The sequence below is a fragment of the Scyliorhinus torazame genome, chromosome 19, assembly GCF_047496885.1.
Source record: "Scyliorhinus torazame isolate Kashiwa2021f chromosome 19, sScyTor2.1, whole genome shotgun sequence".
Lineage (NCBI taxonomy): Eukaryota > Metazoa > Chordata > Chondrichthyes > Carcharhiniformes > Scyliorhinidae > Scyliorhinus > Scyliorhinus torazame.
The window spans coordinates 97,101,350-97,121,755 of NC_092725.1; the positions used below are offsets into that span (position 1 = coordinate 97,101,350).

Consider the following 20,406-nt stretch of genomic DNA (forward strand, 5'->3'; position numbering starts at 1 on the left):
ACCAACTGTTTAGAGGCTCTCTTTTGAAGAATGTTGCTGGTTATATTTTCACAATGCAAGTACCGAATGTGGCATGGCAGCATGGTTTCAGTGTTCATTGGGGCATAAAAATGTAGAAGTAGCATGTTAAATGCCGTTCCTTTTGTCATTTTCAGATCTTGAAGTGCATAAAATGAAGAAAGCGGTTGAGTCGCTGATGGCAGCAAATGAAGAGAAGGTAGGTCCTATGATTTCCTTCTGACTTGACTTTTTCTTATGATTTGTGGGATGTGGGTGTCACTGGCAAGGCCAGTGTTTATTGCCCATCCCTAGTAGCTCTTCAGAAGGTGACGATCAGTGCTGTCTTGATTGCTGCAATCCATGTGGTGAAGATAGCTCCCATGATGCTGTTGGGTAAGACAAATTCGGAAGGGGGGGGGATAATTAAAGTAGTTTTGTGGTCACGGTGTTAGACCAGCAACTAAATGGTTCTGATTTCAAATCCCAACATGGATAACATCTAAAATATAACTGCCAAAGCTTCTAAATTGTAATGAAATCCCAACGTGTTCACAATAGTCCATCAGGCAATGGACTCACTGTTCTCCATATGGATTTTGCCATTCAGCCTGTTTGGGATACATGTATCTCCAGTCCCACGTATGATGTTAACAACTCTCCTTTTTTTAAACTCGATTTAAAAAAAAAAAAAAAAAAAAAAAATCCATATTTTTGAACTGTGGTTCTGAATGATGTCTTTTGGTGTGAAGGTGTATCAATGTTAGATCGCCATGTCAAACTGTTGAAGATTTAAATGCATCTCTCCCCACTACATCCCCCCTCCTTACACCCTACTCTATTCCCTGTCCTACTCCATTCTTCAACCCTTGGGGAAAACAGGCATTGGAATTTTTTGTATAATGTTGCAATATTTTGTGTACAGGACCACTTTCAGTATTATTTTCTTTTTGAAGGATCGAAAAATCGAAGAATTGCGGCAGTCCTTGAATAGGTACAAAAAAGTGCAGGATATGGTGATGTCAGTGGCTCATAAGAAAGGTGCAATTGCTATGTTCTCTAATAGTTCAATTTATGATCTGTAGCTCATGTTAAACTATTTGATTAAATGCACCTTGTGCTCCCACTATTTGGACAGTAGGGTAGTTAATTTCCTTATATAATTTTCATTGTTACAGGATATATAATTTTTAAAATTCCACTTGATAAAGCTTAAGCTTTTCCTTCCAATCCGCAACCCAGTGGCTCGTAACATATCAGTGTGTAGGAATATGGATCCACATTCATGATTCCTCCAAGGTGAGTCTTGGTCAGAGTGTCTAGGAAGAGATGTCATATGAATATGAAGGTCTTTATCTCTCTTTTTTCCCATCCTAGTTAATTTATCTCCCGAAGGGACGTTGCAAAGTATTGGTACATAGAAGATTGCCTCAAGGTTGTAAAGTTGCTAAAACAAGAGAGTTTCTTTTGAGGACCTCACTCCAAAAGGACACTGTGCTCATTTTAGTCTGCAAGAGGCAAATTTAGTATTGAACAGAAAGGAATAGAAATCTATTTCTTTGTCTTTTCTGATGTTGTTTGCTCGGGTACCATTCCATTATTCCTCCTCCAGTGCCTCAGTTGGGCAATCTGTGTATAACCTGACCAATGAAAACTTTCAGAAAAAGACACAGATTAATATTAGGAACCCTAGCTTACTCTCCTGGTTCTTTTCCCCTTCCTCTCAGTATGACATCTAAAAATCAAATTCAAGGGGGACATCCGGTGACGGCGGGCGGGAGGCAGCGGCACCTTGAAGGGCTTCCGTTCGGGAATGGCATTTTCGGGGATTAATGCCCGGTCCCAGGGGCTACAGAGGCGGCAAAAGCAGGGAGAAGGCACAGTGAAGGGAAATGTCGAAAACAAGTATAAAAAAACAAACGGCCATGAAAAAAGCAGCTGAAAGTCCGTTGGGGAGTGGAAAGGTCACCGCGGGGACGGAAAGAAAAGTGGAGGCTGGGGCACCAGGGGCGGCCGCATTGCCCACGGCTGAAGAAATTACTACGGTGATGGCCGCGGAACTCAAAAGGCAGTTCACAAAGCACATGGAGGCGATGAGGAAGGAGATGGGGGCGGTATTGAACATGCTGGTGAAGGAAGCGATTGCCCCGGTGAGGGCGGCGGTATTGAGCGCAGTGGCGGCGGTGCGGGAGCAAGGTGAGGCGCTGAAAGAAGTGGAAGAGACATTATTGCAGCGCAGTGGTCAAATTACCTCGATGGGGAAGGAGCTGCGGAAAGTGATGGAAAACAACAAGGACCTGCGAGCCAAAATGGACGACTTGGAAAACAGATCCAGGCGACAGAATCTGAGGATTGTGGGTCTTCCCGAAGGAGTGGAAGGCCCGAGGCCGACTGAGTATTTTGCCACAATGTCGACAAAGCTATTTGGGGAGGGGGATGATCCCTCCCGATATGAACTGGATTGGGCTCACCGGTCGTGGAGGCCTGTACCAAAGGGGAGTGAGCAGCCAAGAGTAATAACTTTGTGTTTTTGTAGATACAGCATGAAGGAGAAGGTCCTGTGCTGGGCAAAGCAGAAACGGTTGGTGCAGTGGGCTGGAGCTGGTATAAGCATATATCAGGACTATACGGTGGAGCTGGCGAGGAGGTGGGCTGCCTTCAGCCGGGTGAAGAAGGCACTGTACATCAGTAAGGTGCAGTGCGGCATAATATACCCAGCTAAGCCGAGGGTGACCTACAAATCCAAGGACTTTTATGTCGGGACGGCGGAAGCAGCAGAGGGGTTTGCGAAGGCAGAAGGACTGTGGCAGAATGTACCAATGTAGCCTCATGTAGCTGTATTTTTGCACTGCGGTTGGTGGATGTGCTAAATGAGCTAACGTTGTATATACTTGGATAAGGGAAGAGATGGGACTTTCGCTTGCAATGATGGTTCTTTGGGGCTTGGGTGTGTATAGGGGGTTTGTGTGCTAAAGGGGATTTCTTGGCTTTCCTGGGACCGGGCAAGGGGGAAAGAGACCCGGGTGAGGGCCGCCACACTGGCCGGTTTAAGCCGGCCAGTGAACGGGAGTGAGATGGGGGGAGGGGCTGCGGCCATTGGAGCCCGGCAGAACAGGTTCCGATGAGTCTAACCGGGGTGGAAAATTGGGGGGCAAGAACAGAGGTAGGGGGGAGGAGTTCTGTAAAAGGAAGTGGAGGGGGGGGGAGTCGGGGAGGGGGGGGGGAGAGGGCTTGCAATGCATGGGTGTCATGAATGGTACTCTTTCCGGGATTGGATGGCATTGAATGTTAGGGGGAGTGGGCTGGGGGGGGGGGGGGGGGGGGGGAGAGAAGGAAGGAGTGGGGGTGGGGGAGTGGGAGTGAGTGGGGGGGGGGGAAGAGTGGGGGGGTGGGGGGAGGAGTGGGGGAGTGGGGGGGGGGAGAGTGGGGGGGGTGGGCGGGAGTGGGCGGGAGGAGTGGGGGTGGGGGAGTGGGAGTGAGTGGGGGGGGGAGGAGTGGGGGGGGTGGGGGGTTGGGGGGGGGGCTCAATAGGTCAACGGTGACCATAGGCGATTCCTGATTCTTTTTTCCTTTTTTTTTCTCCTTTGTTTGTCCCACCGTGGGAGGGTTTGTTTTATTTGATGCTTATATTGCCAGAGGGGTCGTTGTTTTGGGTGGTGGGAGGATGGGATCATTGTTGTTGATAATGGAATTGACTTTGTATTTGTTACCGTTTACTGCTTGTTGGTGGGGTGTAAATTTTGAAGAAAATGTGAAAATGGAGACTAAAAACGTTTTCCCCCCAAAAAATCAGATTCAAGATATTGAGCCTATCTATCCTCTTCCAGACATATGATTGAACATATGTATTCCTGGCTTACATTCGGAACATAGGAAATGGAGAAGATCATTCAGCTCTTTGAGCTTTCACTCCTGAGTGGCCTAGCTCTAATCTTTACATTATGCCTTCATATTCTGTCACTGAAGAATGTAGTTTCCATTTATCTACCCTCACAAATCCCTTAATCGTTTTAAACACTTTGATTAGATCACCCTTAAGTTCTAAACTCAATGGGTATGCAAACCAAGTTCATGCAACCCGTCATCATAATTTAACTCATTCTGGTGAACCAGAGTTGTATTGCAAGTAAAACATCTTGAGGTTCCGTGCCCAAAGCCAAATGCAATGCTCAAGATGAGGTCTGTCAAGGCTGTATACAATGAAAACATCACTTTCTCACTTTTGAATTCCAACCCCTCTGGTGATAATGGCAGATATTCCATTAGTCCATTGTTCATTTAGGTACTTGTGCTCAAGCTTCGGTGATTTGCTTAAATGCGGGGATGGTGTTATAGTGGTGCTGTTACTGGATTAGTAAACCAGAGGCCCAGGCTAATGTTCTGGACACATGGGTTCAATTCCCACTATGGCAACTAATGAATTTTAAGACTAATTAGTTGAATTTAAAGATGGCTTCTGTAATATTGGCCTCAAAATTATCATTGATTGACTTGAAAACCCAGCTGATTCACTAATGTCCTTTAGAGGAGAAAATCTGCCGTCCTTAGCTGGTCCAGTATAAATGTGACTCCAGATCCACAGCAATGTGACTGATTTTTAACTGCCCTGTGGAATGGCCTTGTAACCGACTCGGTTAAAGGACTATTAGGGGTGGGAGAAAATTCTCATCTTGCTAGCGACTCCCACATCCCATGAAAGAATAAAGAAATGGGCACTTCAATTCTCACCAATCAAAATTAACTCTCTTCTCTGTCACCTCCTTTTCAGCCAATTGTTCAGTACTGTGCTGCCCACTGATGTACTAAATCCTATGAAATTCTGGAACTATTAAGTTTGAGATGAAATGTTAGGAACATTTTCGTTGATCAAGAGCAACAACTGAAATATTATAAGTGACGTAAAATAAGACATTTGTATTTCACTTTACAGGTATAGGATTAAAGGAATTGGCAACATTTCATAATTTCATACTGATTTAAAATCTGAAAAGTATTAAAATCTGCTTTTCCCAAGTTTAAATGTGTTTACTTACTGATAATTGTGCCATTTCTTGTAAGTAATGAAAGATGTGGAATCATAACTAGAATGGGGAATATATTTTCTCCAGCATGCAAGAATATATCTTGTACGAGTATGAAATCAAAAGTTAACTTTCCTTCCAAATTGTAAATGTAGTAAAAGAAGGTGACAGTGATGAAAGCCTGAATGGGGATTCGACTGGAGTTAACACCAGTGAAATGTTAGAAATGGAGCTGGCTTCGACTGCACCATCCCCAGCAGCAGACAGACTGCCCGAAGTAGTAAGTTAATTTTCAGTTGTGTGTGAGAGTAATTTCAAAGGGAAGTAAAAGGAATTTATAACTTGGAAAAGATCATATATAAAGCAAGGTAATTAAATTTTAATTGACCCAAAAGTGGGGCAGTGTGGAGAACATAAACATTTCTTTTGTATTTTGGGAAAGATAAATTTCGGAGAAGGACAAGGACAATGGAATTAAGATGAAAGAGAAAAAAGACTAAAGTAGTGATGTTAGAGCTGTGTTAGGAATGGCACCTGGGGCGGGATTCTCCGTCCCAGTGCGGCGCACCCCCGCCGTTAGCGGGTTCTCCGTCCCAGTGCGGCGCACCCCCGCCCTTAGCGGGATTTTCCGTCCTGCCAGCCGGCCAATGGCTTCCTGCCATTTTAAAATGTATTCATGGGATTTGGGCCTTGCTGGCCCGGTCAGGATTTATTTGGATTTCATAGAATTTACAGTGCAGAAGGAGGCCATTCGGCCCATCGAGTCTGCACCGGCTCTTGGAAGGAGCACCCTACGCAAGCCCACACCCCCACCCTATCCCCATAACCCAGTAACCCTATCCAACACGAAGGGCAATTTTGGACACTAAGGGCAATTTAGCATGGCCAATCCACCTAACCTGCACAGGGAGGAAACCAGAGCACCCGGAGGAAACCCACGCAGACACGGGGAGAACGTGCAGACTCCGCACCGACAAAGACCCAAGCCGGGAATCGAACCTGGGACCCTGGAGCTATGAAGCAATTATGCGAACCACCATGCTACCGTGCTGCCCTGAATTAGGATTTGTATCCAAAGAACAGGGTTAAATTAAAACCAAGTACTATAAGAAACCATTGCGTGGTATTTACTGTACTAGGATTAAAAAGAAAACTAGGCACTGAATATAAAATAGCAAGTGTGTACTTCTGGAGTATAATTTTGCTGGAAACCATATTTGTGCTGGGAGCTTGAATGTAAGAATTGATCAAAAACCTGCAGACTAAGATCGTTTGGTCATCAGTCCGTTCAGATTTCTGGTTTCTTCCAATGTATTTATAGCTGATTTTAAAAACTACTTTTGCATTTTAATGTTTAAGTACACCAGCAAACAGACATTGGTAAAAGAATATAATGGCTGAAAAGTAGATAATGTGCTATTTGTTTTAGGAGCCAGTTGAAATCCACACTAGCATCCTTCAAGTACCAATTCCAGTGGTTTCATCTACTCCCAAGAGTCATGCTCAACTGGTCAATAAGAAGATGGACCCTGAAGTTGAAACGACATCTGACATTGGGTAAAACAATTTTGCTTTGCTACCTAACTTGGATTGAATGTAACTGAAGTTTTAAAGGCTGTGATTGGCTTCCTATATGATAGTGTATTTTAATATCCCAAGTAAACAAACTAATATCCTTCAGATGATTTGTGAAGTTAACTGCAATATTTGAAGACTAATTTGAGTACCATTGTATTTATTATTTTAAAAATTACAGATTTATGGATGAGCTGGGAGCTGACATTAGCATGACTTAGTGTTAATTAGTTTTGTTCAGGGAATGTGGGTGTCGCTGGCGGGGCAGAATATATTGCCCACCCCCAACCGCCCTTTCGGAGAGCATTTTAGGAGTCACATGTCGACCACATCAGGAAAGGACAGCAGATTTCTTCTCCTAAAGGACATTAGTGAACCAGATGGGCTTTTACAATAATCGACAATGATTCATGATCACCATGAGATATTTAATTCCAGATTTTTATTGAATTCAAATTTCACCATCTGCCATGGTGGGATTTGAACCTGGGTCCCCAGAGCATAACCCTGGCTCTCTGAATGATTACTAGACCAATGACAATACCAAACCACCGCTTCGCTTCCCCAGGTAACGTATGTAACCTTTTTTCTAAGGAAAGTGGGCAAATTGTACTATGAAACCTGATGTAAATTTACTTTTTTCTACAGTGAAATACATCCAGGTGATATCTCTTCGTTAGTTGAAGAAACTGTCATATGTGACAGTCCTATGTAAGTACACCCTGCACTTCTACACATGAGGAGAATCATTGAATGAAATGGTCTTTTTTCGTGTCGTAACCATTCAGCCTGGCAAGCCCGTGTAGCTCTCAGCAAAGCAGTTTAGCTAGTCTCGGTCCCCTGCCTTTCACTGTAATCCTGCATGTTTTTTCCTTCATGTGTTTTTCCAGTTCCCTTTGGAAATCCACAAGTGAATTTGCCGCCAGCCAGCTATTGGGCAGTACGTTACAGATCATAACCACATGATTCTTTAATCACAGTTCTCTGGTTCTTGATCCTGCTGTCAATGGAAACAGTTCTGTTTACCCTGCCTAGAGTCCTCAAAAATATGAACAGGTTTATACAGAGTAGTGGGGGTTCCTCAGGTTGAGATTTTATAGTGTTCGTTCAAAGATATATCGAGAACTAGAGGCCAGAGATTTATAGTGATTGGCAAAAGAACTAAAGGTGACCTGAAGAAAAACATTTTTCACGCAATGGGTGATTAGCATCTGGAATGCACTGCCTGTGAAGTGTGGTGGCGGCAGGTTCAATCATGGCAATCAAAAGGGAATTGGGTCAGTATCTAAATAGAAAGAAATCTGCTGGGCTACGGTGTAAAGGTAGGGGAGTGGGACTAGCTGAGCAACTCCTGCAGAGAGTTGGCGCCGGTATAAGTGGCTAAATGGCCGCCTTCTGTGCTCCAACCATTCCATAATTCTCAAATCTCCTCTCCAGCTTTTTTGAAGGCGAAAAACTCCAGTTCCCAAGTTTCTCATCTGATGCATCACTTTGGGAGCTTGCAGGTGGTGATATTCCCATGCTGGCTTTTTCTGTCCAGGTAATTTTGGATGGTGCTGTCAGAAGTGGCTTGACTACTTGCCGCAGTGCATCTTGTACATGGTATACACTACTGCCAAAGTGCATTGTTGGAAGGAGTGAATGTAGGTACTAGGTGGGGTACCAGTCAAGTGGGATGCTTATCCTGGATGGTGTCGAGCTTCTTGTGTGGTGGAGCTGCATTCATCCAAGGAAGTTTGGAATAGACTATAAACAGCCCTGGTTAAATGCTGAAACCACCTTCATCAAATCCCTCAAAATATTCCAGAGGCTTGATCACTTCCTGTAGCAAATTACTGTGGGTGGGTGCTTCAAATACTCAGCAGGTTTGGCAACAATTTGGGTCATGATCTTGAATGCTAACTGTATTTTGCTGTTCACAGATGTTCCTGATTTCCAATACTCTGTTCTTGTTTCCTTTCTTTACTCTGTCCTCAGTTGCTTGGGAGCTTACAGAATTGGAATTAATTTTGGATTGTGATGCTGCATAGTGAAACCAGTTCCCTAATGTTTTATTGCAGATTATCAGATGTACACAAGTTTGGTAGTCAGGAGAACCTGAGAATGGAGGAGGATCACAAGGTTTGCATTGTTTCACCTCATTTCAAATTATGAAAATGTTAATATTTTTGTAATGCCAACTGGCCATTCAGCTGCACTCTGTTGTGTATAGATTTTAAATTTGTTACCCGTTGCCTTTTGAACAGAAATTATCCATGGAACCTGCTCAACAGAGCCCTTTGGAGGTAGGTTTCCAGTGTCGCACGCGTTTGGTAAATTTGTTTGAGACAAAGGTGCTCGGGGTGATCTAGACTCAGCTGTGTAATCCAATTTCTATCAATTTGCCTTGATAAAATTAATAAGCTTGTTTTAATTAAGAAATTGAACAGAACTATCTGCACTGTTAATTGCTGTAGTATTAATACATTCCAGTTGTAAACTGACTATCAGCTGTAAGAGTGCCACCGTGTATATTTTGTACCCAACTTACTGATGTAGGGACGTTTCTGTCTGTTCTAATGCTACTCTTTTTTTCTCTTTGTCTCCAACTCTTCATCTATTACATTTTCAGCTGGCAGGGAACATTTTGCTCTTGATTAAGGTTAGCTGTGAACAGTGTTGTTAATTGGGTGGAAAAGTATGTGTTTCAATCCTATTTGGTTGTAATTAGTTTCTGATCTTGTCCCAGTATATGCTTGTATTGCTGTGATCAAGGTTTCCATGAATTGCGTTACTGATGCTTGTTGGCATTTATAACCATTCACCAGCTTTGTAAAATATCAACACAAGTAACCTCTTATTATTAACAGTAATTATATATAGAAATAGATATGTGTAGAGATATTCATAGATATATCATAGACATATATAAATAAAAACAGGGAAAAGGATGGTTGAGAGGTGAAGAAAATATAAGATAAAAGGATAAGGATCTTTGATTCAGATGGATATCTTCCAGTTAGTTTCTTTCTCAAGGTTAGGCCTTCAGTTCGGTAGTTTCTTTTCCTTCAGCTTGTAATTCACTGCAGACCCACGGAGATGGCAGCAAAGAGAGGGAGAAACACAGTTCCTCTGGAGAAAAATAACAATCTGTTGTCAGGCAGAAGACTGTCCCTGGCCAGCCCACAGGTTGCCAGTTAGCGAATCAAACCAACTGCTCCAAAACCAGTTCTTAAGATTCACTCCGCATTGACGAGTCTGGTTTCTCCTCTCTAAAATTCAAAACCTGCAACACTGTCCTGGCAAGCACTCGTTGGCTTACAGGCATATTCCGATTATGTGTCCACAGGCCAAAAACAATAAAATAAAAGAAATGACAAAAAAATAAATAAACAGGAAGGACTCTTACAAAAGTTTCACTTTTTATGCAAGCTAACAAAAGCATTTCAATAGAAAGGGGAAAAAACCCTGCAGTCTAAAATATGTACACATTCAAACAGTTTAAAAGATAATAAAGATTATTATTATTATTGATAAATGCTGTAAGCGGCACAGTGGCTCAGTGGTTAGCACTGCTGCCTCACGGCGCTGAGTTCCCGGATTCGATCCCGGACCCAGGCCACTGTCCGTGTGGAGTTGCACATTTTTCCTGTATCTGTGTGGGTCTCACCCCCACAACACAAAGATGTGCAGGGTAGGTGGATTGGCCACGCTAAATTGCCCCTTAATTGGAAAAAAATAATTGGGTACTCTAAAATTAAAAAAGAAATAGATAAATGCTGTGTAATTGTAGCTGTACTTTGTAAAATTAGGTTATCATGTGGTAAGTAGTTGAACCATAGCACAAATTTGGACAGTACAGCGCTGCTGACTTAACCTGACTTGCAGTTATAGTTTCTCATTATCTAGGCAAAAGGGGGAGAATGTATTTCAAATAGAATTTATCATTTTCAAATCTGTACAAAACAAAAGATAGTGTACTATAAAAAAAAAAAAAAAAAAAAAAAAAAAAAAAAAAAAAAGATAGTGTATATTTAAATTTTGAAGCTGGGGATGGGGGGTGGGGGGGGGCGGTTAGGGGTTAGGGTGCCCTTTGAATGTCGATACTTTTAAAGTACAGTGGTCTCCATGCTAAATACCCCTTTATTGCATTTTATAACTTCTATTTTCTTTTTCCTATAAACTAACTTCTTGCATGATTCTGACTGCAATCTGGACGAATGTTTTGTTGTTAACAAGTCTAATTGTGCTGGTTAAAAAGGGGTGCACTTATTATTGTGGAAGTTCTTGAATGTATTGCTGCTGGTGTGGGCAGTGTTTTATTGGACTTGAGCTGACCTTCCAACTCTCCCAAAACCTCCACCTTTCATCAGTATGTGTGTTGTCCATTTGTAACATCTGCTGATGCCTTTTTTGCTGAAACCTCCAGCTGACAGTACTGTGGACAATGAGGGCTCTGGGGGGTCTCTCTGCCTTCACTCGTCATAAACAAAGCTAACACTTTTAAAATATATATATATTTATTAAAGTTTTTTAACACAACTTTTCTCCCTTACAAACAATACACCCCCCCCCGGTACATGCCAGTTTCCCCAACCCTTCATGTTATCTCTTGCTCATCCACCCTCCCAGGCAGTCTCCCCCCCCCCCCCCCCCACCCCAAAAAAGTTTCTGCTGCTGCTGACCGACCTTCCTCTAACGCTCCGCGAGATAGTCGAGGAACGGTTGCCACCACCTGTAGAACCCCTGCGCAGACCCTCTCAAGGCGAACTTAATCCTCTCCAACTTTATGAACCCAGCCATATCATTTATCCAGGCCTCCAGGCTGGGGGGCTTCCCCTCCTTCCACATTAGCAAGATCCTTCGCCGGGCTACCAGGGATGCAAAGGCCAGAATGCCGGCCTCTTTCGCCTCCTGCACTCCCGGTTTGTCCACTACTCCAAATATTGCTAGCCCCCAGCTTGGCTTGACCCGGACTTTCACCACCTGAGATATTGCTCCCGCCACTCCTCTCCAGAACCCCTCTAGTGCCAGGCATGACCAAAACATATGGATATGGTTCGCCGGGCTCCCTGAGCACCTTCCACATCTGTCCTCCACCCCAAAGAACCTACTCAACCTCGCCCCCGTCAAGTACGCTCTGTGGACCACCTTAAATTGTATCAGGCTGAGCCTGGCACATGAGGAGGAGGAATTAACCCTACCTAGGGCATCAGCCCACAGACCTTCCTCGATCTCCTCCCCCAGCTCCTCCTCCCATTTACCCTTCCACTCTTCCACCAGCGCTTCCTCCTCTTCTTTCAACTCCTCGTAATTCCGACACCTTTTCCTCCCCGACCCATACACCCGAGATCATCCTATCTTGAACTTCTTGTGCCGGGAGCAACGGGAATTCCCTCACCTGTCGCCTCACAAAAGCCCTCACCTGCATATATCTAAAGGCATTTCCCGGGGGTTAAACAAAGCAAACTCGAAACTCTCCCCACTCGGAGACTGCCTTTATCCTCACCAGCCCATCCCCATTCCTTGAGCTCCCCAAATCATAATTTATGCTGGATTTATTTTTACAACATGGTTTCACCGAACTTATTTCGTCAATTCACAACTATATATCCCAACCTGCATCTTCCATTAATCTGACTCTGGGATTATTACTTGTTTTTTCATCCAGTTGACAAATTACCAGACAACTGAGTTCAATTTCCCAACACAGCCTGGCAACTGTGGTATTGGCCATCATACCCTTCCCTTTGCTCCACTGGGTCTAAATTTGACATCCTTATTTCATTTGGCACTCTTGCATCTGTCAGACAGTCATTCTAGCAGTCTGATTGGCTTTAACCCCAAGTCCCAGAAAACATTTATAAATTGGTATTCATTGTCTGACAGGTATGTATGTAACTTTGCATAACTTGTATAGCCTCGCAGTTTAGCGGAATCCACTTTGTTGTGTTTTGGTATGCTTTAATAGGAGTAAATTATATTTTCTTATTCTGGAGGATCCCGTTTATTATATAATGCAAGTTTTTGGGGATCTAACATAATTTATCAAAGTCAGGTTTAAAATTCCCAGCATTTGTTCTGATGAAATGCTTATAATTTTGCTGACACAAGATATTCCTGGGCCCTAAACTTTACCATTATCTAAAACCATCCAGAATAAAGCGTGTATGGAGATCAGTAAGTTCACCGCTCTGCCACCAAAGCCACCAACTGGGCATCAGAATTCACTGGATGATGATAGTGCAGCCTCTAAGAAGGCCAGAGCCTCTTTTGGCCGTGGATTCTTCAAGCTAAAAGGTGGCAAACGAACAGCTAGTGCGCCTAATCTGGGTAAGTGAGCACAAGTGGTTCAATAAAAAAATGGTGTTTGGCATGTGGGTGACATAGGCAGGGCAGGATTTATTGCCCACCCCCAGGACATTGAGTCAAGTACATAATGTGGGTCTGGAGTTGCATACAGGTCAGGTTGGGAGAGATGGACATTAACGAATCAGCCTGTTTTGTTCCTGACTGGCTACTTTAAGAGTCTCTTTCTGCTACCAGCACAAATTAGATTTATTTAACTTTCACATTTTGCAAGTTGGGAATTGAACACCAACTCTATGCACCATAAACCCCAAGGCAACTGTATAAGTAACATTCAAATTAAAGGCATCTATAATAATCTTTATTAGTGTCACAAGCAGGTTTACATTAACATTGCAATAAAGTTACTGTGAAAATCCCCTAGTCGCCAGATTTCGGCACTTGTTCGGATACACTGAGGAGGAATTCAGAATGCCCAATTCACCTAACAAGCACGTCTTTTGGGACTTGCGGGAGGAAACTGGAGCACCCAAAGGAAACCCACACAGGCACGAGGAGAACGTGCAGGCTCCGCACCAATAGTGACCCAAGCCAGGAATTGAACCTGGGTCCCAGGCGCAGTGAAGCAACAGTGCTAACCACTGTGCTACCATGCAGTCCCCATCTTTGGACCTATTACCTTCGTCTCAGCATGATTATTGCCTTATTGAATAAATAAAAACCCTGTGTTATACTTTAAAAGAAAATGCTAGATCTTTTTCCAAATAACTCATCAGTTGGAGGAAGGGAATTCAATAAGATACGTAAAATAACGAATTAATCTAAACTAATCTTTCAGATGTTCACTTGTTAAAATGTTGAAATTATGTTTAATAAATATGCGTACACTTTTATTTACTTTCCCCTTGCGTTTAATCTACCAAAGTAACTGAATTTGGGTTAATGTGGCTGACTTATCATGTCTGATGTTCAGAACATTGTCAAATTAGTAATCAGGTGGACATTTTGGGTGAAGACGTTTTATTGACATATGAGAAATCTCCGGCATTGTGTAGAACCAGATGTATTTTGCAGAAATCCTTTAATTTATAATACAACTCTTTCCCCCCCCCCCCCCCCCCTCCCCCAACTGTAAATTATCCTCCCACTATTTGCTTTTTTAAAGAAAAAACATGGAAACTATTTTACTGTTTACAAAATGTACAATGTTTTATATTTGCCTCTGACAATATAGACCCAGATCATCTGACCAGGATCAGAAATTCACTGGGGTGAATTCTCCACCACCCCAGCAGCATGTTCCTCAGCGGCGTGCTGTCGCCGGCAGCAGGAATCTCTGTTGCCGCCACAGGCCAATGGGATTTCCCATTGTGGTCACCCCACACCCTTGGGAAAGACTTGGGTGGGGGTGCGTTGCCGGCGGCACAAAGAATCCTGCTGGCAGAAAATTCACCCGACTATTTCTGACCCTGGCTAGACACAAAATGTACACTTTCCTTTCTCTGATCTTTCTGAGCCACTTTCCAATGGGGTATCTTTCACATCTGAACATAGGAACAGCGGTAGGCCATTCAGCCTCAAGCCTGTCCTGCCATTCAATGAGATCATGGCTGATCTGTGATCAACTCCGTATACTTACCTTTGGCCCATATCCCCTTAGTATCTTTGCTTAACAATAATCTATCCATCTTAGATTTAAAATGAGCAACTATTCTTGTTTCAACTGCAGTTTGTAGGAAAGAGTTCCAAATCTCTACCACTCTTTGAATGAAGGCGTTCTTCCTAACATCTTTCCTGAACGGTCCAGCCGTAAGTTTTACACTATGCCCCCCTAGTTTTAAAATCTCCAATCAGTGGAAATGATCTTTATCTTTCCCTGTTAATATCTTGAACAAAAAGAAAGAAAATTACAGCACAGGAACAGGCCCTCCGGCCCTCCAAGCCTGCGCCAACCATGCTGCCCGTCTAACTTAAAACCTTCTACCCGTCTGGTGTCCATATCCCTCTGTTCCCATCCTATTCATGTATTTTCCAATATGTCTCTTAAAAGTCACTATCATATCTGCTTCCACCAACTCCTCTGGCAGCGAATTCCAGGCATCCACCACCCTTTGTGTAAAAAAAAAAAAAAAAAAACCTCCCTTGTACATCTCCTCTAAACTTTGCACCTTGCACTTTAAACCTATTTCCCCTAATAGTTGACTCTTCCACCCTGAGGAAAAAGCTTCTGACTATCCACTCTGTCCATGCCCCTCATAATTTTGTAGACTTCTATCAAGTCATCCCTCAACCTCCGTCATTCCAGTGAGAACAAACAAATGTTCATCAACTTCCCCTCATACCAGGCAACATCCTGGAAAACCAATTGTGTACCATCTCCAAAGCCTCCATATCCTTCTGAAGGACCTGAGGCGACCAGAATTAAACACTATATTCCAAGTGTGGTCCAACTAAAGTTCTATACAGCTGTAGCATGACTTTACAATCTTTATACTCAATGCCCCAGCTGATGAAGACCAGCATGCCGTTTGCCTTCTTGACTACCTTCTCCACCTGCATTGCCACTTTCAGTGACCTGTTTACCTTTGCACTCTGATCCCCCTGCTTGTTAATACTCTTAATAGTTCCACCATTTACTGTATATTTCCCATCTGTATTAGAACTTCCGAAATGCATTACTTCACATTTGTCCGCATTAAACTCCATCTGCCATCTCTCCACCCAAGTCTCCGACTGACCTATATCCTGCTGTTTCCTCTAACATGGACCAAGTACTGTTAAATGGGATTAGTATAGATTGGTGTGTGATGGTCAGCATACACGTGTTGGGCCGAAGGGCCAGTTTCTGTGCTGTATGACTCTATAACTATGACTCTTATGTGTGAATCATCGAAAGGTGAATGCCGTGACAAAAGCAGATTCATATCCTGTTACGCATTGAGAATACTGCATTATGAGAATGGGACTAAATTGACTTAGTGAGAAGATGTTGGCACGTACCACTATCGGAAGGGGCAAGAGAGATATCAGCTTTTGCAACCCGCAATGAATACTTTGATCAGATCACCTCTTAACCTTCTAAATTCTAGTGAAAACAGGCCTAATTTGAGTAATCTCTCCTCGTGACTCAACCCCTATACTCCAGACAATCATTTTTATAAACCCACATTGCATTCCCTCCAAGGCCAAAATATCCTTCCTAAATTGTGGTGCCTAGAAGTGCTCAGTACTCCAAGTGGGGTTTAACCAGGGTTTTGTATAGCTACAGCATAACTTCTGTTTTTATATTCCAATCCTCTAGATATAAAGGCTAGCATTCCATTAGTCTTTTTGATTTTTTTGTGCACTTGATCCTGACATTTTAAGGACCTATGCACCTGAACCCCCAAGTCTCTTTGGACATCCACTGTACCTAACTTCTTTCCATAGAGAAAGTATTCTGCTCTATCCCTTTTTGGTCCAAAATGGATAACCTCACACTTGGAGACTTCTTCAGAGGATCCCGGGGAGCAGAGTAATTGCCCATCAGAAGGTCAAATTTCTGGGCAAGTTCCCACCCAAGATCCTTGCATTGCGACTTCCATAGTGCATCTTCTGGTGTACATCCAGTCTCTGACTACCCAGAGACCGGAAGACCTGGGCTAGAGTGATGGCACACCTTCTGCTTGTGAAATGGTTATTCCTGAAGTGCTGTTATGGAATATTTTATTTAAATATTGTTTAATCATGAAGCACAGCTTTTCGATCCTGCCAACAGAATTGTCCCCTTTGTTTAAATGAAAACATCGATACTTGATTGTTTTTATAACCCTGTTAATGTTGTGAACTTTTCCTGACCTTTCTGATTGGAGTGGCTTGTATCTGTAAATTGATCTGTACTTTACCTTGTTCCGCATATTCTGTGCTGCTGTGCTCCCCACGATTATACACATTTTCTGGATGACTGAAGATCGCAGTCGAAGTGCAAGTGCACCAATGCTAGGTATAGTATAGCTGCATGTTTGACTGCATCAATGCCTTGCTATGGACATACCTTCCAGCTGTTTATTACTTTACATGCTCAGCAGAGCTAATAGTGATGTGATAGTTAAGCTTAAACTAAACAAATTCTACAGCATTTAGTCAATGCAATACATGAACTTTAAACTGCAAAACCTGACTCTAGCTTTGTGTGGAATGCCTTTTAGGTGGTATGAACAGATATTGCTAATGACCATCATTATTTTAACTCTTGAATTATTTTCACAATGTTTTTCCATGCTACATTTACTCACCTGGGCATGGGCCTGCTGGATTTCAGGGTGCCGAGCTTGGGGAGCTTTGTTTTCTTGGAGGCTTTCACTCAGAAGTGAACTTAATTGCAAAAGGGACTGATGGTAACCAACGAAGGATGAGAATAATAACTGCTTGCATTTACAAAGCACCTTTTAATGTAGGGGAATGATGTGAGGAGTCAGTGAGAATAACCATCCAAGTCATAGTCTAACAATTATTGAAGATTATTTATTAAAGTAACGAAAAGACAAATACATGTAAATAGGACTACACTACTCTAAGACAATTAAGTATATGAATCACTATACGCACACAGTTTATGTAGAATATACCCCTTGTTCCAAAATGTATCTATGATCCCTGAACTCCTTATGACTTCCCCTTTCCCCAAATAGTATCCAAATGAAATAAATCCAAGAGAAATCCAGCTTCTAGTTACCACACAATACAGGGTTGATAATCAAGTATGGGAACTTGTTTTCCTGGTCCAGCAAAGATATTTAAACTGAAGGTTTCTGCGACAGCCTTGACCATAAGACTTGGATGTGGGCCTGGCATTCTGACTGTGAGTTGTGGACTGGCCTCTCAGACTGTTAGAGGGTGCTCGCAGTTATACCATTTTCCCCTTTTGATTCTTCATTCTGACTGCCTCACTCAACTTCCTTAACTTTAAGAATTAGCATGTGTTAACCTCCACTCATCTCTGTCATCTCGGTAAGCTGGTTCTGCTAATAGGGAATTTTACACATGATTCTGACTAGATGCCTGCTAATGTCGTTCCTGGGAAAGTCGCATTGCACCATAATTTTTGAATGCTGGCTACTATTGTTGCTAGGCAGGTTTCTGCCTGTTGCTGGGCAGATCGCATCCTATCCTGCCTTGTTAAATTTGTTTTACTGTGGCTACGAGGCAGATCCATGACAGCTGGGAATCTGAAATAAAAACAAAAGTTGAAAAAACTCCAAGTCAAGTAGAATCTGTGGAGAGAACCAGAATTAATGTTTCAAGTCAAATGACCTTTCGTCAGATGATGTGTTTCTTTTTAAAAATAAATTTAGAATACCCAATTCGTTTTTTCCAATTAAGGGGCAATTTAGCGTGGCCAATCCACCTACTCTGCACATTTTTGGGTTGTGGGGACGAAACCCACACAAACACGGGGAAAATGTGGAAACTCCACATGGGCAGTGACCCAGTGCCGGGATCGAACCTGGGACCTCAGCGCCGTGAGGCTGCAGGGCTAACCCACTGCGCCACCGTGCTGCCCCCAGATGATGTGTTTCAACCTGAAATGTTAACTCTTCTTCTCTACAGATACTGCCGATTCTGATGAGCTTCACCAAATTTTTCTTTGTATGATCTTTCCTGCCATTTTGCAGAACTATGCCTGCAGAAAATGTAATACATAACGGTTAGCAACATGGATAGTTGAGCATTGAACATAGAACAGTACAGCACAGAACAGGCCCTTCGGCCCTTGATGTTGTGCCGAGCATTGTCCGAAACCAAGATCAAGCTATCCCACTCCCTGTCATTCTGGTGTGCTCCATGTGCCTATCCAATAACCGCTTGAAAGTTCCTAAAGTGTCCGACTCCACTATCACAGCAGGCAGTCCATACCACACCCTAACCACTCTCTGAGTAAAGAACCTACCTTGGACATCCCTCCTATATCTCCCACCCTGAATCTTATAGTTATGCCCTCTTGTAACAGCTACATCCACCCGAGGAAATAGTCTCTGAACGTCCACTCTATCTATCCCCCTCATTATCTTATAAACCTCTATTAAGTCGCCTCTCATCCTCCTCCGCTCCAAAGAGAAAAGCCCTAGCTCCCTCAACCTTTCCTCATAAGACTTATCCTGCAAACCAGGCAGCACCCTGGTAAATCTCTTTTGCACCCTTTCCAATGCTTCCACATCCTTCCTATAATGAGGTGACTAGAACTGCACACGCTACTTCAAATGTGGTCTCACCAGGGTCATGTATAGTAGCAGCATAACCCCGTGGCTCTTAAACTCAAGCCCCCTGTTAATAAACACTAACACACTATAAGCCTTCTTCACGGCTCTATCCATTTGAGTGGCAACCTTCAGAGATCTGTGGACATGAACCCCAAGATCTCTCTGTTCCTCCACATTCCTCAGAACCCTGCCGTTGACCCTGTAATCCGCATTCATATTTTTTCAACCAAAATGAATCACCTCGCACTTATCAGGGTTAAACTCCATCTGCCATTTTTCGGCCCAGCTCTGCAGCCTATCAATGTCTCTTTGCAGCCTACAACAGCCCTCCACCTCATCCACTACTCCACCAATCTTGGTGTCATCAGCAAATTTACTGTCCCACCCTTCAGCCCCCTCCTCCAAGTCATTGATAAAAATCACAAATACGAGAGGACCCAGCACTGATCCCTGTGGTACACCGCTGGTAACTGGTCTCCAGTCTGAAAATTTTCCATCTACCACCACCCGCTGTCTTCTGTGTGATAGCCAGTTACTTATCCAATTGGCCAAATTTCCCTCTATCCCACACCTCCTTACTTTCTTCATGAGCCGACCATGGGGAACCTTATCAAACGCCTTACTAAAATCCATGTATACGACATCAACTGCTCTACCTTCATCTACACACTTAGTTCCCCCCTTAAAGAATTCAATCAAATTTGTGAGGCAAGACCTACCCTTCACGAATCCGTGTTGACTATCCCGGATTAAGCTGCATCTTTCCAAATGGTCATAAATCCTATCCTTCAGGACCTTTTCCATTATCTTCCCGACCACTGAAGTAAGACGAACTGGCCTATAATTACCAGGCCTATAATTCCTTGAACAGAGGAACAACATTCGCCACTCTCCAATCCTCTGGCACTATCCCTGTGGACAGCGAGGACCCAAAGATCAAAGCCAAAGGCTCTGCAATCTCATCCCTTGCCTCCCAAACAATCCTTGGGTATATCCCATCTGGCCCAGGGGACTTGTCGACCCACAAGGTTTTTCAAAATTGCTAATACATCCTTCCTCAGAACATCTACTTCCTCCAGCCTATCCGCCTGAATCACACTCATCCTCAAAAACATGGCCCTTCTCCTTTGTGAACACTGAAGAAAAGTGTTCATTCAACGCCTCTCCTATTTCTTCTGACTCCATGCACAAGTTCCCACTACTGTCCTTGACCGGCCCTACCCTCACCCTGGTCATTATTTTGTTGCTCACATAAGAGTAAAAAGCTTTGGGGTTTTCCTTGATCC

The 20,406-nt window shown here is 43.3% G+C and overlaps 1 protein-coding gene across 13 annotated transcripts in view; it reads left to right on the forward strand.

The window, feature by feature from the left end:
• Positions 1 to 20,406, forward strand: part of ppfibp1b (PPFIA binding protein 1b) — a 189,397-nt gene that overhangs the window by 139,670 nt on the left and 29,321 nt on the right. For 6 of the 13 annotated variants that reach the window (XM_072484860.1, XM_072484862.1, XM_072484865.1 and 3 more), the window contains 10 exons: positions 156 to 217; positions 954 to 1,038; positions 5,174 to 5,298; positions 6,448 to 6,575; positions 7,242 to 7,304; positions 8,654 to 8,714; positions 8,840 to 8,878; positions 9,205 to 9,234; positions 12,731 to 12,905; positions 16,831 to 16,863. In XM_072484860.1, the coding sequence (XP_072340961.1) occupies positions 156 to 217; positions 954 to 1,038; positions 5,174 to 5,298; positions 6,448 to 6,575; positions 7,242 to 7,304; positions 8,654 to 8,714; positions 8,840 to 8,878; positions 9,205 to 9,234; positions 12,731 to 12,905; positions 16,831 to 16,863 (801 nt within the window). The remainder of the gene's footprint in view (positions 1 to 155; positions 218 to 953; positions 1,039 to 5,173; positions 5,299 to 6,447; positions 6,576 to 7,241; positions 7,305 to 8,653; positions 8,715 to 8,839; positions 8,879 to 9,204; positions 9,235 to 12,730; positions 12,906 to 16,830; positions 16,864 to 20,406) is intronic. The other 7 variants (XM_072484863.1, XM_072484871.1, XM_072484872.1 and 4 more) reach the window with 3 other exon arrangements.